The sequence below is a fragment of the Schistocerca gregaria genome, chromosome 3, assembly GCF_023897955.1.
Source record: "Schistocerca gregaria isolate iqSchGreg1 chromosome 3, iqSchGreg1.2, whole genome shotgun sequence".
Taxonomy (NCBI): Eukaryota; Metazoa; Arthropoda; class Insecta; order Orthoptera; family Acrididae; genus Schistocerca; species Schistocerca gregaria.
Genome location: NC_064922.1, coordinates 779,602,881 through 779,629,533, shown reverse-complemented (window position 1 = coordinate 779,629,533; position 26,653 = coordinate 779,602,881). Strand labels below are relative to the sequence as shown.

The 26,653-nt window shown below is 38.5% G+C and overlaps 1 protein-coding gene across 1 annotated transcript in view; it reads left to right on the top strand.

The window, feature by feature from the left end:
* LOC126354251 (SH3 domain-binding protein 5 homolog) overlaps positions 1–23,502 on the top strand; it is a 79,460-nt gene extending 55,958 nt beyond the window's left edge. Inside the window, exon 8 of the mRNA XM_050003767.1 lies at positions 17,616–23,502. Coding sequence (XP_049859724.1) covers positions 17,616–18,068 — 453 coding nt within the window. The 3' untranslated portion in view covers positions 18,069–23,502. The remainder of the gene's footprint in view (positions 1–17,615) is intronic.
* The last annotated feature ends 3,151 nt before the right edge of the window (positions 23,503–26,653 follow it).

The window sequence follows — 26,653 nt, the reverse complement described above, 5'->3', positions numbered from 1 at the left end:
TTATTACAGCAAAACAATAACCCATTTAAATAAGCAACAGCCATAAGATCAGTTGTAGAGTAATGTGATTACTTCCTCATATTCAAAAAATTTTTATGTTTGTTAACATTCAGATATCAAAAATTTTTACAGTATGTTGCTATCATTTAGGTGTACAAACTGTGCAAAAATCATATTTTTATAGTCTGTCCTACCTGAGACAACAAACCTCAAACTTTACAAAAAATGTAAATCTTCAAATTTCAAAAATTCATAAAAAATTAAGGAAACAAAGTGTTCTTGCTGCATATGAGGCTAATAGTGTATGATATCTAACTATAGGGAAAAAATAGACTCTCATAAATCACTTCTTGTTTGTTATTTTTGGGCCTAAAAAGTGGATTTTTGAAAATTTGGATACCAAATTTAGGAGGTAATTTTGACTGGTTATTTTTTAATTTAGGATATTTTGTGTAATAGACAATGTTGTAGAGGACACTTATCTAAACACAATCATGTTAATTGAAATGTTGTAACTTAATCCAGTGCAGAGATATTAAAATTTTCGCTAATGTCTCCAGACTGAAAAATCATCACGTGGCTGCAAATCAAAATGGCCACCGTCCAGTAAAGGGACAATAAATTATTTAAAAAAAAACTGGTTTTAACTTATCAAATATAGGGCAATCACATATTTAAAAAAATTAAAATATTTAAAAATGGTCAAGCAACCATCACTGGACCACTTCATATGGATTGATCCAAAAGTCTTGTTTGGGTTACTGTTCAACTCGTGCAACACAGCAGCAGATAAAACAAACTTAAAACTGTGTTGTGTTAACACATTCTACTATCGAAAGGCGACAGAAAGAAAATAAGTTTTCTTTTATGGCCTAAATTGTTCTGTTGGTGACAACAGATTTTTGTTATACATTCACTTTTAATATGTTCTTTTACAAGTAACCATTGAAAATGAAAATGAAAAATTGTGTTATGATCTAAAAATTGAAGCAAACATGTCATACATTAGAAATTAATACTTACTTTTACAGAACTGCATTCAAAATTAAAATAAAACTGTTGATTTATTGCATAATAACTTGAATGTGTAACAGATAAAAGAAACACGTTCGGTATTAAAGCGCAAGTCCATAGGAAAGCGTGAGAAATTAAAATGAAAGAGAGATTTCACAGCACGAACGAATAACTAAATACAGAAATACAAACACAGAACTGGATTTGCTGTTACATCATTTTACAGACTAGTGTGGAAAAATGAAATTTGTTTTATAATCTAATAGTTAACATGTAAATCATTAGTATCTGTGTAGCTAGAAGCCGTGTAATAAGTGTATACAATATCTTTAATTCATGCAAGTGCTGAACAGTTTTTTACTGCAGCCATTGCTCTCACCATAGCTCTTTCTAACGGTATTAGCAAAGGAAAGGTAACCTAGAATGTAGGTACAATTTCAGTCTTTCAAAGAGCCAAAAACAAGCATTCTACTGAACAATTTGTAAGTGCCATACGTAGAAATATTTTAAGAGCAATGTTAGCATTCGGAAACATGGATTATAACCTCTCTTTTCTTAAAAATTTACTCATTTCAACTAATCTCAGAAGATTTCAAAATATTCGCTAAATGTACACATCCACTAGGAAAGGAAGACTCTAAATCTGTGTTATATGACACTTGGAGTTTTGCTGCACTTTCAGCAATATCGTCAGGTGAACTGTTCTTAAGGTTACTGAAAACTGTGAAGGAGTCCAGGAGTGTTGTGTAACTTTCCTTCCTCCTCACTAATTCGGCGTACAAGTTGTCAAGTACTGGGAGAAATGTTTCGACTCTAAATTTTTCCCTACCCATCAGAAAAACTTCTTCAGTGTCCGCTTCTGCGTCATCCTGAAGTTTGCGTTTTTGTTATTTTTTTATAGGTGCATTCATAATCTATATCAGTCACAATCTCCATGGGTTTATTTTCATAATAGTCTAACATGCCACAAATAGATGCAACAAATACTACAAGTGATTCATATCATTCATGCAATATTTTAGTATCATTATTTATACATTGCAATTTCAGATTTACACTATTATATCTCTGGAGTATGTCCTTCCAAACTGTCATCATGAATACTGTTTCTAGTCTGCTGAGTTGATTCAATAACGCAGAAGCCTCATTTCGCACAAGTGGTTTTTCAAACGTATTATTGGCAGTATGTGTGAGGGCATTGATAACGCCCTCCCAGTTTTCATATAGACTTAAATATGCTTCCTCTCTTGCTGACCAACGTGTTTCTGATAAACTTCTTACTGTTTTGCTTCCTGGTTTCATGAAAGAAAGTAGTTCATGCCTGCACTCTGTAGAAGCAGAGAAAAAAATTATACAGGTTTTGCACTACATTGAAGAATGAATGTGCTTCTTTAGAACAGCTGGCAGCACTAGTGCAGACCAAATTGAAAGAATGATCTGCACAAGGCACATAATACACTTTCGGATTAAGTTCTCGTTCTTTAATGCGTGCCTGCAAACCAGTGTAGGTTCCTGACATATTGCTTGCATTGTCATATGACTGGCCTGTACGGTCAGTAATATCTGTGGAATTTGTAGACAGGACTTTGGCCTCAGCTAAGTTTTCGGACTTGAGTCCTGGGTTTGGTAAAAACAGAAGGAAACATTTAACCGGTTCACCATTCTCGTTCACATGTCTTAATATGAAAGATAATTGGTCAATATGTGAAATGTCCACAGTAGAATCTACTACTCTAGAGAAATATTTGGCCTGTTTTATTTCACTTACGATAATTCTTTGTATTCATTCAGAAAGAAGCTCTATTATTTGATTTGATTTGATTTGATTTCTTTATTAATCCATGTAACAATTTACATTGTGTGGATTTCGTCAGCAAAATCATATACAATACAATATACCTACAAATTATGCACATAAAATTAATATTTACACAAAATTTTAAAGTATGTTACATTAGTTTTATATCCTTATGTAATTTTCTTATAGTACTGTAAAATTTTGGATTTCATATTTTAATTATTTCCTCGTGTATTACAATGCAGGCTACTTTAATTTCACTACATGTTTTAATTCGGATAGTCCGTTACTGCATAATAACTTGTATTTAATAAAAAATTTTTTAGTTTTGTTTTGAACTGTCCAATTGTGTCAATATCTTTTATATTTTGGGGTAATTTATTATACAATTTAACAGCATTGTACAACAAGCTCTGCTGCGTTTTAACTTTATTTTTTCTCTCTAGATGCAGATTGTATTGGTTTCTGGTTCCATAGCTGTGTACTAAAGAATTTTTAACACAGCAGTCAATATTTTTCTTTACATACATAATACTTTGAAAAATGTATTCACAGGGGACAGTTAGGATTTCCAGCTTTTGGAAATGTTCAAGGCAGTGAGCCCTACTGCCATTCTTGGTTATCATACGAATTGCTCTTTTCTGTAATTTGAAAACTATTTGAATATTTTTACTGTTGACTCCCCAAAATATTATTCCATAGGTAATAACAGAGTGGATATAAGAAAAATATACAGATCTGACACATGTAGTATCACACACTGCAGTCAGAATTCTAAGAGCATAGCATGCTGTAGCGATTCTGTTACTAAGTATTTTAATATGTTCCTCCCACTTTAACTGATTATCAACATGCATACCAAGAAATTTTGTGTAGTCTACAAATTCTATAGTTTCATCGTTTAACTTAAAGTTGTTATAGTGTGGTTTTTTGCAGACATAGAAGTTTACAGCATTTGTTTTTTTAAAATTTAGTGTTAGTTTATTATTGGATGCCCACTCACGTACACTGTTTAGTGTTTGTTCGGCTTTTTCTTTCAGTGCATCTGGTGATTTGTCATTGATTAGTACATTTGAGTCATCTGCAAACAATTTTGTTTGTCCATGCTTGATGCACTGTGGGAAGTCATTTATGTAAATGAGGAATAGTATTGGGCCAATTACACTACCCTGTGGGATACCTATATTTACATAATTTGGGTCTGAAGTATACTTTACAATATAGTTTGAGCGACTTGGAATATGTGAGATTTCAGTTATCTGTCTTCTATTTTTAAGATATGACTGGAACCACTTTTTCACAAGTCCCCTTATTCCCAGTTCATCTAACTTATTTAACAATATGTTGTGGTCTACTGTATCAAACGCTTTAGTTAGATCAAGAAATATACCTGTTGTGTAGTTCCCTTTATCTAACGCTTCTAGAATGTGTTTTGTGAGGTGTGCTGTTGCTGATTCTGTGCTTTTCCCTGATCGAAATCCAAACTGGTCAACAGACAGTAAGTTGTATTTATTTAAATAATTCATTAGCCTATCTTTCATAATAGTTTCTAATATTTTTGCAAAGCATGAGAGTAGAGAAATTGGCCTATAATTTTCAATTTTTCCTGCATCACCTTTTTTGAAGAGAGGTAGTAATTTAGCATATTTTAAATAGTCTGGAAAGTAGCCCTGCTTGAAAGATTGATTTATAATATCAACTAAAGGTGGAAGTAGGCTCTTGATACAGTCCTTAATTATAAAAATGGGGACTTCATCCAGACCAGCTGAGTTTTTGTTTTTCAGTTTGCTGACTGCTTTGTAGACTTCTTCCTGTGTTGTAGGGAATAACACCATCGAGTGTGATACACCATTATTTGGCTTTTTGACCTGAGGGGCTGTTAAAAAATTTTCCTGTAATTTTTTTCCTATGCTACTAAAATAATCATTTATATAGTTTGCCAAATATATTGGGTCTTTTATTACAGTCCCTTCCTCTTTGATTTTCAGGTTTGACAGATTCACTTTCCTGGTACCAGTTTCCTGCTTTACAATTTTCCATACTGCCTTATTTTTGTTTTCAGCAGAGAGCACCACTTTGGAGTTATGAGCTCTCTTTGCTGCAAGCAATATTTTCCTATATGTTTTCCTGTATCTTTTATAAAAGAGTGAGAAAGCAGGATTAGTTTGGCTGTGTTTAATGGAGCTCAGGTACTTTAGTGTTTCAGACGATTTTTTGATGCCTTTTGTGACCCACTTGTTTTTTCCTGCTGTTGATAATGGACATAACACTTTGGGAAATGTTTCTTCAAAATTTAATTTAAACAATGTCATGAAATTTTTGAATTTTTCATTTGCATCTACCTCTGAGTATACTGAGTCCCATGTTAGTCCTGCTATCTGTTTGGCAAACTCATATCTATTTTGTTTAGAAAAAATTCGTCTGTAAATATGCCTTTTCTTTGTTTCTTCTGGAGCCACTTTTATAGTAATGATTTGACCTGAGTGATCAGATAATCCTAGCTCTGCTACCACCACCTCACAGTTTTCTTTGCCTAAATCTGTTAATACCTGATCAACAGCTGTCTTTGAGTATTTTGTTATTCTTGTTGCACTGTTAACCATTGGAACTAGATTGAAACTTTGAGCAAGACTTAGTAATGAGTCCCATGTAGCATCAGGATTCAGTTTATCTACATTTAGGTCTCCACATATGAGAATGTGGTTCTTTGGAGTGGATATCTTGTCAAGAACATGATTAAGTTTAGAGAGAAAGATGTTGAAGTCTCCACTAGGAGATCTGTATATACATAAGATAATCAAATTCCTACACCTGTATTTGTCTCTGATTGCAACTGCTGCCAGTTCAAAATGTTGCTCTTCACTGATTACACATAAGTCGCTTCTGGTCTTATACTGATAATTTTGTTTTACATAAATACAACACCCTCCACACTTCATAGAAGTCCTACAGTATGCACACACTAAATTATAAGACTGCAAAACTAATTGATTAATTTCAGCCTCATTGCACCAATGCTCAGTGAGACAAACAAATGAGCACTCTGTAGACTCCAGCTCCACTTCTAGCTGTTGGGTCTTGTTTGCTAGGGAACATATATTTTGGTGAACAACTGTTAAGTAATTTTTGCTAACACTATTTGCATTCCCACTTTTTTTCGTTTTGATGTCGTTCTGTGTTGGTTCAACTGCTTCTTTATTACGATTACACTTGTGTTTTTTGTTTGCATATGGTATTCTTGGATAGTCACCCCCTGCAGACTGTATTAGTTTCCCTTATTTTTTATAATTTTACATAAGTCCAGGAGCATTTTGCTGAAAGTAATTGCACCTAGTCTGTTTAGGTGCAAGCCATCCCTACCAAGACATTTGTCGTCGAGAAATTTATTTGGGTCAACAAATACAACGCCAAGTTCGTCACACTGTTCCCTGATGCCAGTGTTTATTTTGTTTATATACGCGTTACTCACCGATCTTCTTTGTAGAATTCCGTTGATAACAATTCTGGAGTTTGTATACAAATCTTTGGCAGACCGAATTACATTACGAATATCATTTATGATTTCTTCTTGTCTGCTGCTTCTAATAGAGATGGTCCCTACGTGAATTATCACGCCTTTAAAGTTTGTGTTGGAATCGTTGTTGTTTTGGTTGGATTTTTCAGTGTTCCTAATGCTATTGAAATGTTTCACAATCTGATGTGGTCGGATTCCAGGGCGAACATCGACTTTACAGTTCGGAACCACCACATTTTTTAATATCGAGTCGCCAATCACAAAGAAATCACTTTTGACGATCTGTTTTGCTGGATTGCTTTCACATTTATCTTTTTTCTTATACGTCACAGTTTTCCAGTTATATTTACTTTTAGATTTACCGCACGATTCGTTTTCCGCCACTGTTTTCACTGGGATTTGCACATACGAACTTACACAGGTTTATTTGCTTCTCAGTAACGGAGTTTGCACGCGTGAGTTTACGGAATTTCCACATGTTTCGCTTTCTGCCACTGTTTTTGCCGGAATGTGCACATGGTTTTGTTTTTTGCTCGGCAGCGAAATTTGCGCACATGAGTCCTCCCATTTGTTTGTTTGATTCTGTAATGGGTTTCCACATACACAGCTTGCTGATTCGCTTTTTAGCTTTGCGTTTTCTTCTTTCAGAGACTGAATCTCTTTTTTGAGAGTTCCGATATCACTTTGAAGCACTTTAATTATTTCTTCTTTTGACTTTATGGTACTTACAAGTTCTGATGTTTCCCACTGTAAACAGTCGGTGCATGTCCACGGAACTTCGTCACTAATAAATTTCAGGTTCACTTTTGCGCACTTCTCATGAAGCCAAAAATTACACTTTACGCATAAGATTCCTTTTATCACACGCTTTCTGCATTGCTTACATGTAGAACCGCTAATTTTTTCCTTTTTAGAGACAGACGTGTCGTTACACTTTTCATTCGGCGCCATCTTGAATTAACCATTATTATTTAATCACTGATTGTTGAAGAAAGATAACTTGTATGTTCCTGCCTTGGATTTCCATATCGTTCGATGTGCTCTGCAAGAAAAGGAAAGAAAGACTGTATCCGGTTCCAATTGTACTACACCGCACATGAGCACAAAGCTTTTTAACTTTCAAAATGGCACACAAGCACAAAGATTTTTCCTTTAAACACGGAGCGATGAACTGACCAACTCGTATTACTCGACGTAAATGTGCTGTGAATGAATGACAATGCAGAATAATTTAATTTCATTGTCGCCTGTTTCTCTGTCGTCAGTGAATGGTAGAAGCAAACCTGCCAGCTGGAATTCGTCTCGTAAAGAAAACGGGACAGTCCCTTTTTGGCTTCTGTTTCCCACGTTGCCGGAATTTTGGCTAGGACGTAAATATTGTGGACACACTCTTTCTAATTTAAAAAGCAAATAATTTTTGCAGTTTCCTGCAGTGATGTATGCTGGATCGTTTCTTGTAACATTTTATTGGTTTCTGTGGGCAGAGATCGAGCGAGGTGGCGCAGTGGTTAGCACACTGGACTCGCATTCAGGAGGACGACGGTTCAATCCCGCATCTGGCCATCCTGATTTAGGTTTTCCGTGATATCCCTAAAGCGCTCCAGGCAAATGCCGGGATGGTTCCTTTGAAAGGGCACGGCCGACTTCCTTCCCTAATCCAGTGAGACCGACGACCTCACTGTTTGGTCTCTTCCCCCAAAACAATCCAAAATCTGTGAGTACCGAGCGTGAGTCGTGCTTCGGTAGCTCAGATGGTAGAGCACTTGCCCGCGAAGGGCAAAGGTCCTGAGTTCGAGTCTCGGTCGGGCATACAGTTTTAATCTGCCAGGAAGTTTCACATTGTAATTCTGTCAGAGACAGCAAAGGACTTGGAAGAGCAGTTGAACGGAATGGACAGTGTCTTGAAAGGAGGATATAAGATGAACATCAACAAAAGCAAAACGAGGATCATGGTATGTAGTCGAATTAAGTCGGGTGATTCTGAGGGAATTAGATTAGGAAATGAGACACTTAAAGTAGTAAAGGAGTTTTGCTATTTGGGGAGCAAAATAACTGATGATGGTTGAAGTCGAGAGGATATAAAATGTAGACTGGAAATGGGAAGGAAAGCGTTTCTGAAGAAGAGAAATTTGTTAACATCAAGTATAGATTTAAGTGTCAGGAAGTCGTTTCTGAGAGTATTTGTATGGAGTGTAGCCATGTATAGAAGTGAAACATGGATGATAAATAGTTTGGACAAGAAGAGAATAGAAGCTTTCGAAATATGGTGCTACAGAAGAATGCTGAAGATTAGATGGGTAGATCACATAACTAATGAGGAGGTACTGAATAGGATTGGGGAGTAGAGGAGTTTGTGGCACATCTTGACTAGAAGAAGGGATCGGTTGGTAGGACATGTTCTGAGGCATCAAGGGATTACCAATTTAGTATTGGAGGGCAGCGTGGAGGGTAAAAATCGTAGAGGGAGACCAAGAGATGAATACAGGAGGCAGATTCAGAAGGATGTAGGCTGCAGTACGTACTGGGAGATGAAGAAGCTTGCACAGGATAGAGTAGCATGGAGAGCTGCATCAAACCAGTCTCAGGACTGAAGACCACAACAACAACAACAACAACAATCCCAAACAAAAATCTACCAGCATTCCTACATGTATACAGTAAGGATTGAATCTCAAGTCATTCTATATGTTTGTGAAACTGAATACAAAAATGTCATTGGGCACTGCAAGACAAGATGGCTATCTCTGCTGCAAGCCTTGGAAAGGATTATAGAGATATTTCCTGCTTTAAAATTCTATTTGACTTCCCTTGATAAGTGTCCTGTTAGCCAGCTAAAACCTTTCTCCACAACAATTAAGTATTGAGAAACAAGAAATCACAATAGTGGAAGTGTATCAAGAAATAAACAAATTATTGGGTAAGTTACAGTGTAGAAAGTCTGAAAGATTTCTCACATCCTTCATATATGAGCAGCTAAGAAATCTGGGAAGAAGAGGGTGAAATTGCTATTGAAGAATTTTGATAGTAATGCTGTTGATTAATGGGTGATCACTGAAAAGGAGTGATTAAAGTGGAAGGATATCCAGTACTTTTGTTAGAAGCAATGTACCAAATTTTTCTGTTGACTAAGATGAACACTTCGATGAATTTTCATGCTTAAAGAACTAAATAAAAAGATAAAGGTGAGATAATGAAAGTGTTGGTGTATTGTGGTTTAAAATGTTTGCCTGTTTCAGTAGTAAAAACATTAAAATGAAAAACATGATTCATCTGATGGAGTTGTGTGTGGTCAAATGCTGCTGTGGAACATGGGTTTTCCTTAGTAAACTCTTTGTGGTCAGATAAATAAAAAGAAAAGAGTAATAGTTGAAACAGTGAAGTCTTTGCTCATTCTTGAAACATGCTTTAATGGTGTATCATGTGCTGACTAAGACACAATATCAAAAGAAAATGCACTTCTTGATGAAATACATATAAGTGAAAAGTGTGGTAACACTGTGTTAGAATAATTGTGAAAGTTAATTGGAACATCTGAGTACATCATGTATAGGTAAACTATGTCCATTGAATTTTGTCAATACAATTTATATCCCATTTTTTTCCTTATTTGTCTCTAAATTAATTAAATGTCCCCATTTTTAATAAAAATAAAATGGACACCCTATATTAGGGTTAGTAGCTGGGAGGCAAGTTGTGGGAAGATCTTGGTCTTAAGCTCATTACTAGGCAGAGAACCCTATGCAGCATGTGGTGGTCGTATCATATCACTGTAAGTTTACTGTATCAAACAATGGAAACTCCATGTAGGGTTATCGGCACTTACCATAAAGATGACACGTTAAGTTGCAGACAGGCACAATTAAAAGACTCTTACACAAAGCTCTCAGCCATAGCCTTCATCAGAAAAAGAGAAACTGACACTTGAGTGGCTTGAGCCGGAATGCAACTGTCACATGGGATAGAAGCAGCAGTCTGGTGGGGGCTGTTACGGGAAAGGGATAGTAGTGTTCAGGTAGTGTGAGAGAGGAACGCAGTGTGTGCAGGGACTAGAACGCCAACAGGCGCAGCGTCGGGAAGTCATGGGGTAGGGAGGTTGGGGAAAAAGGAGAGAAGTGGGAAAGGATTGGTGGCTGTGTGGGAAGAGGTTGACAAGCAAAGAGGTTGGGAGACGAGAATGGAGAGGAGCTGATAGGAGAGAGGAGGTGGAAACTGTTTGTGTGGTGGGTGTGGGGACAGTATGTTACCATAGGTTGAAGCTAGAGAAATTACGGAAGCAGAGAATGTGGTGTATGGTTAACTCCCAACTACACAGTTCAGAAAAGCTGGTGGTGCAGGGATGGGAGGATCCAGATGTCTCAGGTAGTGAGGTAGCCATTAAAATCAATCATGTTACGTTCAACTGCATGTTGTGCCACAGTGTGGTCTATTTTGCTCTTGGCCACAGTTTGGCAGTGGTCGTTCACGCTGATGGACAGCTGATTGGTGGTCACACCAATATACACTCCTGGAAATTGAAATAAGAACACCGTGAATTCATTGTCCCAGGAAGGGGAAACTTTATTGACACATTCCTGGGGTCAGATACATCACATGATCACACTGACAGAACCACAGGCACATAGACACAGGCAACAGAGCATGCACAATGTCGGCACTAGTACAGTGTATATCCACCTTTCGCAGCAATGCAGGCTGCTATTCTCCCATGGAGACGATCGTAGAGATGCTGGATGTAGTCCTGTGGAACGGCTTGCCATGCCATTTCCACCTGGCGCCTCAGTTGGACCAGCGTTCGTGCTGGACGTGCAGACCGCGTGAGACAACGCTTCATCCAGTCCCAAACATGCTCAATGGGGGACAGATCCGGAGATCTTGCTGGCCAAGGTAGTTGACTTACACCTTCTAGAGCACGTTGGGTGGCACGGGATACATGCGGACGTGCATTGTCCTGTTGGAACAGCAAGTTCCCTTGCCGGTCTAGGAATGGTAGAACAATGGGTTCGATGACGGTTTGGATGTACCGTGCACTATTCAGTGTCCCCTCGACGATCACCAGAGGTGTACGGCCAGTGTAGGAGATCGCTCCCCACACCATGATGCCGGGTGTTGGCCCTGTGTGCCTCGGTCGTATGCAGTCCTCCTGATTGTGGCGCTCACCTGCACGGCGCCAAACACGCATACGACCATCATTGGCACCAAGGCAGAAGCGACTCTCATCGCTGAAGACGACACGTCTCCATTCGTCCCTCCATTCACGCCTGTCGCGACACCACTGGAGGCGGGCATGCCCACTATACGCCCTCGCTCAAAGTCCGTCAACTGCACATATGGTTCACGTCCACGCTGTCGCGGCATGCTACCAGTGTTAAAGACTGCGATGGAGCTCCGTATGCCACGACAAACTGGCTGACACTGACGGCGGCGGTGCACAAATGCTGCGCAGCTAGCGCCATTCGACGGCCAACACCGCGGTTCCTGGTGTGTCCGCTGTGCCGTGCGTGTGATCATTGCTTGTACAGCCCTCTCACAGTGTCCGGAGAAAGTATGGTGGGTCTGACACACCGGTGTCAATGTGTTCTTTTTTCCATTTCCAGGAGTGTAGAAACCTGTGCTGTGATTGCAGCAGAGCTGGTGTGTGACGTGGCTGCTTTTACAAGTGGCCCTGCCCCTGATAGGGTAGGATAAGCTTGTGACTGGCTTGGAATTGAAAGTGCTAAGTGGGTGGATTAGACAGGTCTTGCATCTGGGTCTTCCACAGGGATTTGATGCTTGTGGGAATGGGTTGGAATTGGGAGTAGCATAAGGATGGACTAGGACTCTGTGGTGATTGGGTGGATGACCGACTACGACTTTAGAAGGGTTGGGAAGGATGTCCCTCATTTCAGGTAGTTATGATAGGTAATCAAAGCCCTGGTGAAGGACTTGGTTCAGTTCTTCCAGTCCAGGGTGGTAATGGATGATGGAGGCACACTGCTTTGTGACTGGTTGTTGGGGGTGGTGGGAGGATTGGGGAGTGAGAGGGGAAATAGCATGGGAGGTCTGTCTGTGCATTAGGTCTAGGAGGTAGACAGCCTGTGTATGAGTGATTTTTTAGTGTGAAAGGGATGACAGATGTTGAAATGCAGATACTGTTGGTAGTTGGTGTGTGGAATGTGGACGGAGGTGCAGATGGAGCCATCATAGAGGAGGTAGTCAATATCTAGGAAGGTGGCATACTGGATTGAGGAGGAGCAGGTGAAGTGCATGGGAAAGAAGGTGTTAAGGTTGTGGGAATGAAGGTAGGGTGTCTTGGCCATGAGTTCAGATCATGAAGATACATCAGTGAACCTGAACGAGATAAGGGGTTTGGTATTTTGGAAGGCTAGGAAGGTCTCCAGTAGATGGCCCATACACAGTGTAGCATAGGGGGATGCTGCCGTATATTTGTTTATATACCATTGAGGGAAACATATACAGACAAATTCACAGCACACCAGTGGGCACTCGCACAATACGTTCCTATGCCAACCTGTTAATATGCCATCTAGAGGAAGCTTTCCTATCCTCCTAAAACGCCAAACTTCTGGTCTGCTTCAGGGTCATTGATGGTATCCTCATGATATGGACTCAGGGCCAAAACATCCTACCCTCATTCCTTCACAATCTCAACACTTTATCTCCCATCTGCTTCACCTGGCCCTCCTCAACCCAGTGTTGACTTCCTCCTCTATGATGGCTCCATCTGCACCTCTGTCCACATTTCACACACTAACTACCAACGGTACGTGCATTTCAAAATATGTCATCCCTTTCACACTCAAAAATCATTCTTGCACAGCCTGGCCACCTCCTGGACTTAGGCCGCAGACAGGTCTCCCATTCTATTTCCCCTCTCATCCCTCAATCCTCCCACCACCCCCAAGAACCAGTCACAAAGGAGCGTGCCTCCTTCATCACCCATTACCATCTTGGACTGGACCAACTGAACGAAATCCTTCACCAGGGCTTTACCTATCATCATGCCCAGAAATGAGGGACATCCTTCCCAGAGTCCTTCCCACCCCTCCTAAAGTCGTGGTTGGTTGCCCACCCAATCTCCACAGCATCCTAGTCCATCCTTATGCCACTCCCAATCCCAACTTCTTGCAATAAGGATCGAAACCCTGTGGAAGACCTAGGTACAACACCTTCCTAATCCAACCAGCCAGCATTTCCTATTCCAGGCCTGTCATGGCTTATCCTACCCCATCAGGGGCCAGGCCACCTGAGAACTATATGAAATAAAATAGTCATAACTTTTGAACGGTTTGCGTTAGGACTTTCAAACTGCATGGTTGGCTGCGGGGCATGGTGGGAATTAGTATGCGCATTCACACACGCCTTGTTGTTGTCGACCATTTGCACGTGAAACTGTCACAGTACAGCGTGCCGGAACTTACAGTGCTTGTGAAGGCCTATTATGTGAGCAATAGCAGCCCAGCTGCAGCACAAAGGAAGCTTGTGACCGAGTTCAAGCTGAAGACAACTGGCAGAAGTATGTTAATAATTAAGAATTTTATTCACAAGTTTGAGAGAAAGTGTAGTGTTTGTGATGATAGTGTTGGCAATGTTGACTGTCAAAAAAGGGTGAAAATGCCTGAAAACATTAAGAAGACAAGTGCTATGTTTCAAACCAGCTCCAGGAAATTGGTCAGATGAGGTGCACAACAGATGGGAATCAACTGGGAATTTCTGTGACTAATTGTTGTTGAAGACCTGCATCTCTTCCTATACAAAATTCAAACCCATAAGCCATTGAGCCCCAGGGCCCTGGAACAGCAGTAGTTTCGCCGACACTATTGTGCAAAGAATTGTGGACCAGGACTTTGGTGTGAATATGGTTTGTTTTAGCGTCAAAGCCCGCATTCATTTGGATGGTTTGTCAATAAGCAAAATTAGTGCATTTGAGGAACTGAGAATTTGCATTTTGCGATCGAGAAGTCCCTCCGCCCTCAATGGGTGACTGTGTAGTGTGCAATATCCAGTCATAGTATAATTGGTGTGATATTCCTTGATGGCACAGTGAGTACCGAACGGTATGTGAAGGCTTTGGAAGATGATTTTATCCCCATTATCCAAAGTACCCCTCATTTCAAAAAGGTGGAGCTCAACCCCATTGAACAGGAGAGTGTTTGATGTCCTGAAAGAGCACTTTGGGGACCACATTCTGGCTATGGGGTACCCAGTCACTGGGCATGAGCCTCGATTGGCTGCCATTCTCCAGATCTGAACACATGTGACTCCTTTTTGTGCGGCTATATTAAAGACAAGGTGTACAGCAGCAACCACAAAATGATTGCTGAGCTGAAAACAGCCATTCAGATGGTCATCGACAGCATCAATGTTTCCACACTTCAGCGGGTCATGCAGAATTTCACAAATGATGGCAGGCATATCAAACATGTCATCATCTAAACCCGAATATCTGTAGTGGCATATACATGTTGAATAAAAAGTGTGTGTACACCATAGTTTGTAAGTAATGTATGTTTTTTTCCCCTCAGTAGTTGTCACCCTGTAAAATGTTGTGAAATACGGAGTCAGAGAATATGGAGGACAGAAACTGTAGAAAATAATGGAAAAGCATTAGTATTCCAAGAATAATTTATTAGTGCAATTCACCAAGAAAGGCCTCATTCCCAATGGAAAAGCAGCCAGCTATAAAAACCACCAACTATATTGTGGGAGCTAAGTACAAGTTGAAGAGCCAGTTCCATATGAGTGTTACTATCAGTAGAGTATAAATCAGTGCCCCTACTCTCCTGGCACTTCAGTGTGATTTGGAGACTGGAGGTGAGTATGAATCTTGATGGGGAAGAGTGGTGGGTGCATGCAAAAAACCATGGGGTGGGAGAGGGAGGACAAGCAGGGAAAGGCGTTAGGAGAGATCATGCAGATGTTGAATATGTAGGTGCGTTGATGGAGGATCAGTGGCATATGTTCTATGAAGGTTATAGTCAGAAGTCTAGAGAAATGCAGAGGATCTGGAGTCAGAGAAAGATATTATAAAAGCATAGAGTGGGCTGTAGTGTAGTACAAATGTCCCAGTGGTAGTGAGAGGCTGGCTTGAAGGCATGAGTGTGGAAGGAGGGGCGGGGGGGGGGGGGGGGGGGCAGGAGTGGTGGTGAAGGCTAATTAAGGCCAGTATATTTTGTGAACTTGAGGATGTTGGAGGGAGAATTCCTCCTGAATCTTCCATCAGTTATTGACAACAGCATTATTGAGCATCTTTGCATTACTATTGCTGTTGAATAGATCTCACTTTCAAACTGTGATATCTTCCTGTACAATGTATTTAAGAAAAGCTGATGTTGTTAAGATCTTTAGACTACAGCAAAATTTTTACTCCAAAGTGTGTTTGCTTTTTATTTTTATTTTTTCCCTTTCTGTTCTAATAGAGGCACTACAGTGAAATTTGTACCCCAAATTGTGCTGCTGATTATATGAGGCATCAGTGTATGGGGCCAACTTCTTTTTGTATCATGGTATGTAGACCTGTAGCCTTCAATGCAGAATGCTAATATGTTGGCATTGCTACAGTGTAGGGGAAGATATGCATCTTGCAGTAGTACAGTGTATGTGCACTCAATTCTTGTGTTAACCTAGCTGCTAGTAGCTTACCTTACCATCAGCATCTTACTATTATCCGGTACCTCTAGTATCATATTTATGTATGATTCATTATAAGTGGAAGAGGCATGATTCTGTTGTGATCAAATATACACTGTACTTAAATTTGTTCGTGTTGCATTGAATTGGTTGAGGGTGGCAACTGGATTGCGAGATTAAATACTACTCATTCAGCTTCTGTCATATTTTTGTTCCAATATTTACTGGTACGAAGAATTTCATCATTATGCTCCCATCATCAGCTGTCTTTTATCTAGACTTCAGTTGTTGTGTTACACATTCCTATAATAATCTCAAAGACATTTGTTCTTATGTGTCAAGGGAATATATTCTTATGTGACACAGAGCACAAGACAGGCACAATCACTTCACTCTTTTTCAGTGGCTGGAGAATGCCAAAGATCCTTTAATAGCTAAGGTAATAGATACACTATAAGTACAGATTATTTTTTAATATTATTATTATTATTAATTTTTTTTTTTTTTTTTTTCAAGCATATTTACATCTTGCCACATTTATACAATTTGATTTTCAGTGTCTATTGTATAAAGATGATTTATTATGGGACAAACTGTCATAAAGTATGTTTGCTATTACTGTACAAACATTTCATAAATCTCTTTGCTATTAATAGAAGAAGCATTCACCTTTGGAGAAATTCTTGAAGAAATTTACGTTGTTACTTTCTAACCTGCCATTGAGCAAATTGTTTCCTTGTACTATGTAGTGATTAAAATTTCAAGTTCTTCATATAAATCCATGTGATATCTTTTGTCCATTTTATGTAATATCAGGGAATGGGTGTCCAGTGTCTGTAATAAGGGTAGCAGTTTCTGATTTAAAACAATTGTTTATATGTATCTTTTTTCCCCTAGTTTGGCTTATACAAAGGTTTTACATGTACAGTTTTAAATATGGCTGATTATTTGTGTGTATCTGCATGTGTTGTGACTATTTTGTCTGGATGTTTCGTTCAATTTGTTTTGTATTGTGAAAACAATGTTGATGATGTGTAGTCTGAATACAAATCTATTTTGTAGGAATGTTACTAATGAACAGTATACAAGCAGTGGAATTCTTTTCTAAGTTTTGAGTAGCAATTCTTTTTGATGAGGCTGTTTCCAAGTTTCAGCACCTCTATTTGGTGCATCTATTTGTTTGATTGTTCATCATACTTCACATATTTGTCAAGTGATCTATATTAGAGGCTCTGTTAGTTAGTGGTCTATGTGTGGCATGCTCATGTGTTGCTGTGTTGCAAGGTGGGCTGTATGTAGTGGTGTCCTTTTTTTTCTGTTTACTTTGAAGATGTATTTGTTGTTTTCTTATTAATGTACAGATCTAGGAAATCAATACTATCATCATTTTCATATACAATAGTAAATTCAGTTTCAAGCAGTATTCTACCATTAGCAGGTCTTCTGTTGTATACAAATTCTGTATTTCTCTTGTTGGTTTTTACTTCCCATTGCTGTTTCTCACATAATATGCTGTAAATGACAGTGGAAGTCTATTTTGATGAAGTGGTATACGCAGTTTGTGGAGTAATTTGCTGCATTGTTGCACATGTTACTAAAGTCATCATTATAAATTCTCATTTTGTTAACTATTGATTATGTAATAGATGTTTACTGTTTCAGGATTTGGAGAAACTGAAGCAGTGTGTGCAAGAGCTGCAAACTCGCCCTGTAGAAGGTGGAAACGACACAGAAGAATTAACATGGGAGGCTGAACTGAAAGAGTCTGTCCACAGGCTTCATAGACTGTCTCTAGTTCATAAAGACGATGTTGTCCGTATAGCTAACAAAACTGACAGCATTCAGAAGGGGACAGATGATTCTTCTGTCACAGGAAAGACAAGTATGTCAGCCAAGGGCACACCACAACAGAGTAGTAATTCCTCACCAGCCAAGTGTGTAGAAAGTAGGAACTGCTCTAAAGAGCAGCAGAGTCCCACTCATAAAATGGACCGAAACTGTAGTAGGGAAGTTGAAGATCTGGAGCTCTCTGTTCATAAACTCATGTGCAACAGTCCACTGACTGGGTCGCCACATCATATAGCATCTCCATCAAAACACCTGCAGAAATACTGATAATATGTACTATGTGTAATGACAGATATTGTTTTATTGACAAGTCTGACAAACAGTATCTACCTGCGGTGTGTCTTGATGGCTGTTTACTTTTCATAGATGCCATTAAGTTGTTGTGGTTGTTGTACTGTTGTTATTGTGGTTAATGTTGCTTCATTGTTTTCATTCACAGTTGCATGAGGTACATTATCAGGATCTCACTGTTGTAAACCATATTGAAACAGGATGTCTGTTTCTCTTTGTAACAAAATGATATTTTGTCTGCTGTCTTCGACAGCTTGAGTATGTACCTGGGTGGTGTCCATCATGCATCATCTAATAATGCTGCATAAGATTGTGTACAAATAAATATTTTATTTATTCAGATTCTGCAATAATTTTAGCTTATGATGCTGTAATAGACTGTTTAATTATTAGAATGTTTTGATAATTATTGTCCATTCACCCGAAGGTCACTAAAACTATGCTTGTCTGTTTTTCTGTTCAGTATAAAATTTGTAACTTCGTACAAAACCACACTGTGCTGGTTGATAGGATCTTAATGAAAGCCCTTTTTGTTATATGTGTTTATTATGCCATTTTGTTTTACATTTCATTGCTGTAATAGAGCAAAGTTTGGGATGAAAAAGTGTTGATTTGATTTCTTGTGTTGAGGGATTGTGTGATGTGTGGCATTGTTTGTACAGCTTGTAAGCACCCTTATTTCTTTAACATTAACTGGAGGAAATAGACATGGTGTAGATGTACTTCACACTCAGTTTTCACAATCGCTTTGAGTGGACATATTCTGCAACTGGATCAATGACATCATTTTCACTCCTTTCTATCTTCCCTCCAGCATGTCATTTTGAGGTAGTAACTCTATTGAGCACCACTGTTTTTTTTTTTTTTCACTTTTTCTGAGGTTGGAACAAAAGATCATTTTTTGTGCTAATTGTGGTCATTCAGATAACTCTTATTGTTGTCACTTGCTCTGCAAACTCTGTTTAGTAATGTAAAAAGCTCTTTGAAGACCACAGAAAATAGCTCAGATGAAATAGGAACATCATCTGTTACACCCTTTTTAGATCTGAATTTTGCACTCTGTTTTTGTTGCCCATCCTTATGTCTCCATCCTTTTGAATTAAAATGTTTACAAAAATCTTCCTCAGCTCCCATTTTTATCATTGCTATCATCAGTTCCAGGTGTATTTTTGTATACTAAATGGATTTAGCCATGTCCTTGGACAATATTTCAGGAACATATTTGGACTCAAAATCTATCACAATTTCAAGTTGGATTAGGAGAGGCACAAGTATTAAGGAAATGTTTAAATTTGTGTCATGTACGTTTGTTCTGGACATAAATGTTACGTACAAGGTCCAGGTAGACGAGACGTTACATCATATGTGATGCCTTCCACCAGAAATGTCTGTTTTGTTGTTTCATCTGGAATCTAGTTTTCAATTGCCACTCTTATAATTTCCTTTCATTCATTTATTAATAGTTCTGTATACTTCAGTGAATTCTATAGCCTTCAGTTATAATGACTGTTACAGGTGTAAAGAAGATTAACAAAGTTGACACACTTACTGATTTCCAACTGCCGGTTATAGGCCCAAACATTTTTTATATTTGAATTTGAAATTCCTTCATTCTTTAGTGCTTTAGACCAGGTTGTTAATTGCGTTTTATTCTTTTCTGCATTTACATAATTCTTGGAATGACAAACTGGATTTTTGCTTAGTGCATTGAATTCTGTCTTATTTCATGTATGGTTTCATTCTACATCATACTAATAGTCATTTAAATACAGCAAATGTTCTAGGTAGTATTGTTGCCTATCGTACTACAATCATTTACATATAAGGCCAATTTTCTGTTATGGAACCATGTAACATCACAAGAAATCACATCTTCTCTTTTTCCATGTGCGGTATGTACTTCATTTGGCCAGTAAATCTGTTGCCATCAGTTTTGCATATGTTGGTAGATAATTAGAGTATTTGTGTGTTTTTGGGCTCTTAGCCAAAATTAATGTATGCTGTTATATTTTCATAAATGTGAACAATGCTTGTAAATAATATATAACTAGTAAGCCTCAGAACAATATATAGTCTCTCTCACTTATTGACCTGGAACCTGGAAAGTGGCCATTATTAATACAGAGTGCACACACACACACACACACACACACACACACACACACAGAGAGAGAGAGAGAGAGAGAGAGAGAGAGAGAGAGAGAGAGAGAGAACACAGTGCCAGTGTGAAAGAAATTATCCCACACACTCGATTCTGTAAAGATAATTTTTATGAGAGACTGAAACCAGCTAAAGTAAACTTGTTATTCATTTGTTGTTTGAAAAAATAAAATTAAAAACTAGTGATGAGCCTAAGGATAAATTAATCCGATCATAAAGTAAGAATGGGCAGACAAAACTCATTTTATAATCAAAACTATTTTTATAAATGTTGACCAAATCTCAGTATGTTAATTGTAAAGCATATTACAGAATATGTATTTGTAAAGAACTGCTTGCTTGTGTGTGCATGTATATAATGGGAAAGTATTTGGGAGGGGTTTGTTGCTGTGTAAATTTTGAGAAAATTAGCCAATGTGCATTATTTCTTCCAATTTATGTAAGATGATGTATCATCTGTGAGCTTTGGAAAAACATAGTCACAGTAACTGATTTGCAACTATCAACTTAATATTATAGGTGATTTGTCAATGTTACTTTGATGACTGGCCAGTGACACTGTTATTCCATGTAGATGCCCAATATCCATACAAACACATAAGATGACACTTCTGTTGCTTGATTATATTAGTAAAAATATTTGCACTTACCCTTTGCGCCCAGACATTTATAAGTTGTACTTATTGTGACAGTGGAAAGACATTATCCCATTGGTATCTTGGGTGCACTTAATAATACTCATTTTTGTGATCATATCCAGTGTTCTTTCACATAATTATTGTTACACAAAAATGTGGATGTCATCATTTGGAGTCATGGTAGAAAACATTAGTGCTCATTGTTTATACTTGATAATACCAAAATCAAACATTGTTAATAGTGTAGTGTTCATCATTTGTGCCCAATCACATTGTCCACTTTATTTCACGGGACTGCTGAATTTTAACAATAGTTTCTCTACATTAGATTCTGCAGCTTCTCTAAAATTCAAGAAAGAAATCTTTGTGTTCCACAGCATCTTCTGTGGTATAAAAAGACATAATTCTGAAGTTCATTATAAGAACTTACACAAAAATTTCTGGAAGAAAGGAGTCAACACGATAAAACCTTCGAGTAAAAGTTGTCCAAAAATTGTTAGCAGTAGACCAAAAGCTTCAGATGAGAATATCTTTGTGCCATATCTTACAGTAGCTTTTGTGAGTATGATATTTGAATCTTTCCTGAGTGAAAACTGTTACTGTCACAGCACACAACACACAAAGGCACATATTTTTTTAATAACTCATTTAAATACAAGATAAGTGTCAACTACAAAACAGTCATTCAGTTTTACTAACAAGAGAAACAGAGAAATTCACACATTGGAAGAATATGGTCTTCCCAAGAAATGGGGAATAATTTTGTGACAAATATGAAACTGCATGTTAGGAAAAAAGAGAGCAGATGCCATTTACTTTCTTAAAGTAACAAGATAACAGTGGTGTTTGCAAGTAGCAAAAAGTTATAAACTGTGGAGCTTGGAGATAAAATTTAAGACTGAAACCTGTTGAGAAGCTGTAGGCCAGAAAAATCAATGGGAGGAGTAATGGAGACAACTCACCATTTAGTTGAGACGTCAGTAGGCACATAATCAAGAGTGACAATGTCACTAAGCTTTCAGGGTGTCTGTTTATCATAGCAACATGCTGAATGCCGAGCAATGTTCTCTGTCTTGCATGTGCACTTACTGACAGCTATATGATAGACTGTTACCCTTACTCCTACCATTGTTGATATTCCACTAAGGACTTTGTAATACCATAAGAAACAGAAAAAATACATGTGATTGGAAAGTAATTTTTTGAAGTTTATTGTTTGGAACTTTCTTCCTACTGTTCCGTAAACATATCAAACGGTATCAAACTTTCTTTACAAACTTGCAATAGAAACCAGTATTACTGTAAGGTACCTTCTTACATGTAAATATTTACAGTAATTGTGTTATTACTTGAAACTAAACTAAACAAAGTAGATGTATAAAGATTTTGTACAAAAATATAGTATGGAAATGTGTTGTGGCAATTTTATAGTAATGTGTTAATAGGTACAAAACTACTTACAGGTTGTGTGCTGTCCTCTTGTAAATAGTACAACTTTAAAAACACTTCTGTTTTTTAGTATAGTTACAATTCAGAAGTTTCTCTTAATAATTCCATTACAAAAATACTTTGCAGATTGTGGATCCCTGATGGTAGATTGATGTGTTAGAAAAACTTAAAACATTTTGTATTAAATTTATCATCTTTCAGGTATATGACTCTGTTCATTTGTGATTCAGTGTAATACCTGATTAAAATGTATCCAACCAATTCTGCATGTTGCTGCTGTCTAGTCTTGTACAAGTAGTTGGAGCATGTTATATTAACAAGATACGCCTGGTGTTACTAATTGGTGTACATTATAGTGATCTGAAATTTTGGCAGTCATACAGAATGTCACTGATTGCGGGCTTTTCTAAGAGTCATAAATAATTTTTACAGCGTACTTTCAGAGTTGCAGAGTGAGTTTGTTGGTTTATTATTTGTGTGCATCTGAAACTTTATTATTTGATGTGACAAAACAGCATCAAAATTTTGAACAGTAATGGACATTTCAATAAATAGCATGGACGAACTAAGGAAATTATTGTGGTAATTGCTGCTTCTGTTTTTAAAAATGATTGGCAGTCTGAAGTGACTTATTTTATGCTAGCATTTCAGCAACAGACAGTTTTTGATTTTTTAATCCCCCCTCCCTCATGTAGCTTTGCTGAAGATATTGCTACCAAGAGACAGATATTGTCTGTGTGGTTATCTGTTTTAAATGGTTTATTGTTACATGAAGAATAAATGTATACATTTTTGCAGAGCAGCCCATTCTGATTAGTTTGTACAAAAGCATTCACTTTATGTACTGTTTGAACTGCCAGTCAACTTTCACATTTCCATACTTGTCTAAATGTAAATTAACTAGTTGCCTTATCGTTTGTAAGTATGCAAAGTTTTCAGTTTAGTTGTTTAATGTCTTTCTTAACCATTATGTAACTGAGGAATGGTGCTTGCCAGAATGGTGCTCATAAATACAGACTTTTAGAAACCAACTTTGATCTTCTGCTGTAATGTTTTTGTACCAAAATTGTATTTGTTTCTTTTTTTATGTTTTATTTACAGTAGTATCCAGTTATTGTGAATCCTCACTGAATAAAATCTATTTTATTAAAGATGTGACAACATTTGTGCTTTTTTTTGTGTTAAATCAGTTTGACATGCTATCCAAAGTAATATTGTATAGTAATCAAGATTTAATGATTCATGAACAAAACTGACCTTATCAGTCAGTTAAATAATTATAAAGTGTGTGTGTGTGTGTGTGTGTGTGTGTGTGTGTGTGTGTGTGTGTGTGTGTGTGTGTGTAAAAAAAGTGAAATTCTGTACATTGTTCAGAGTAATCTTCTTTAAAGGTATTTATATTTTTAAAATATTTACTCAGTCACTTTCTTAGTTAAGTGTGGTTGTGTTTCCTTTTGTTGATTATCGGTCCAGAGTTATATTTAATCTGGGAAACATTCTCATGAGAGAGTAAGATAAGTCACCTGCGATGTTTGTATCATGTTTTTCAGAATGTTGTAATCATGGATGGCTGATGTAACATGTAATTGGCATTTATTGAAGCTCAGACTTTCTTTTCTCACCATATACCTTAAGAGGCCCATCCACCAGTGACAGATCATAACAGTTTGCTGCCAAGCATGCAGTCTGTCTGTAGATCCCGAGTTGTAGGGAAATCTAAACTTGCAGTGATGTACCACTGATCGCTTATGGTTCCCAACAGTCCAATGAATACTGTGTGGCTATGTGGAGTAAGGGATTATAGATCAGAATTTACACTGCCTGACAAAAAATTGGAGCACCCAGAAGGGGAGGGGGGGGGGGGGGGGGGGGGGGAATGTGATGTTTTATTTCAGAGATTATTAAATCGAGTCTAACTTACAAAGAACTTGTGAAAAATATATTGGAAACAAAGATTCCAAGACTTACCAAGCGGGAAAGCGCCGGTAGACAGGCACAATAAATAAAACACACAAACACACACACAGAATTTCAGACGTGTCTGCTTGTGTGTGTGTGTGTGTGTGTGTGTGCGCGCGCGCGCGTGCGCGCGCGTGCGCGCGCGCGCGCGCGCGCGCGCACACCTGTCCTTTTTTCCCCCTAAGGTAAGTCTTTCCGCTCCCGAGATTGAATGACTCCTTGCCCTCTCCCTTAAAACCCACATCCTTTCGTCTTTCCCTCTTTCCTGAAGAAGCAACCGTCGGTTGCGAAAGCTAGAAATTCTGTGCGTGTGTTTTATTTATTGTGCCTGTCTACCGGCGCTTTCCCACTTGGTAAGTCTTGGAATCTTTGTTTTCAATATATTTTTCCCATGTGGAAGTTTCTATTTTATTTACAAAGAACTTGGCAGTATGAGCCCACTTATCAGTATGACAGTACATGCCCTGATTTGATCGGCAAGGGTGTATCCTCTCCTGATGCAAATGCTGCCCGTAGTTGTAAACGTCCTCGATTTCCTTGGATGTCCTGGGTACTGGCACTGCGATAGACTTGACATCCGAGTTTTTTCCATACATTCTTTTGAGGACAAATCTGGGGTTATTGCTGGCCGCAGGAGTACATCATCGTCTCACAGACAGTTCATACAGATACGTGTTGTGCAGAGAAGCATTGTCCTGTTGAAAAATGGCACCATAGTTTTGTCGCTTGAGAAGTAAGACAAGGACACAGGATGATCATGACATACTGTTGTGGCATTTACCTGAACCCCTACCAACTGTTACTTGAAGATGTACTTAATGGATCCCCACACCATGACATCACTGCTGTGCCTCTCAAAAACATTGGAAGAATGGGACCTCTCCACAGGTTGCTGCCATGGTCGGTGATGTTTATTTGGTGTAGCAGAATTACAGTTCATCAATGAACATAGTGCAAACACTATTCATCAGCAGTCCATGCTTCCTTGTCACACCACCACTCCAAACACTGTGATTTGTGTTGTGTTTAACGACAGTCAACACATGGGACTAATTCCCTAGTCCAGCTGCTGCTACTCCCAAACAATGGTTTGGCATAATACAGACTGTTGCCAGGAGTTCATTACTTGTTCTCGGATGGCGGGCTTAGATGCGAAGGGATTACAATGTGCTTGGGGCACCAATGGGGATCCTCCCTTGTGATAGTTAACCAGAACTTTGACGAAAGTATGCCTGCCTTCCTATTCATATGTAGCCACTGTCACATCCAAATTCCCCAAAAATCTGGATATTGCAAGATTCAACCAGCCAGCCAAATGGAGAATCACAATGAGAGACCTTTCAAACTCTGTCAGGTGCTGATAATAATGTCCCACACGAGTATGTGGTATTTCCATGTCTTTCTCAGCGATCACTGAACAACTGATGCTGTTTACATCATACCAGGTCTGGTAACACTAAGTGCGAACATCACTAATGCTCTCTGGCAGCCATTATACCTGTCAAGAGAATTGCTTCTCCAGCCATTTACACTGCACAACCTGATTATAGGATCACTTTTTCAAACTGCAGTAGTTGTCACCCATTGTCATGCAAAAGTTTAGAATTTGGCTCAAAGGTGCTGACAGCATTCCTCTGCAATGGTGCAAAAGTGTGGTGCACTGCGACACCAGTCTCAGGCCGAACTATGCTTCACAATGGTGACACAGTGGCACGAAATTTAGCCACAATTCTGGCCAACACCATTGTCAGTGAATCACATTGTGGCAACCTTTAGCAGAAGAACTTGGTACATGTCTTCTGCAACTCCTTTCAGCGAGTGAGAGATTTTGTTGACTTGTTATGTTAGGATTCATGAGGATACATAAAGCCAAAGCATTCTGTATGTATGAGTGTCATTTCCCCATGGCATTGAGCCCTCTCCATAAATTGTTCTTCCGCTAAGTGCACTTGCTGCTGATTGCTGTTATCTTCAATTCAGCCTGGATTTTGACACAGCTGTTGAGCTTCTCTTTGGTTGTTCTTGAACCACTGCTGGGCTCTGCCGTCCAAGTAAAAGTACACATTTGACAAATATATGACTGCTCTGAAACACCACTAAAAGAAAGCAATGAAACCACTCCTTCCTATGAGCCATTCCCACCGTATTGTATTTGGCTACTCAATTGAATCCTTTCAGGATTTTTGTTGGGCCTTGACCGAGATCTCCAGAAAACATTAGGCGACAGCTTTTACGTTGCCAGATTGGAGCTGTGTTTATGTAGATGTTTTCAGATACCTGACATCTCCACCAAACTATGTCACATTGAAACCACACTCTTGTCCAGATCTGAAGAGAGGGTCATATGTAAAGTGC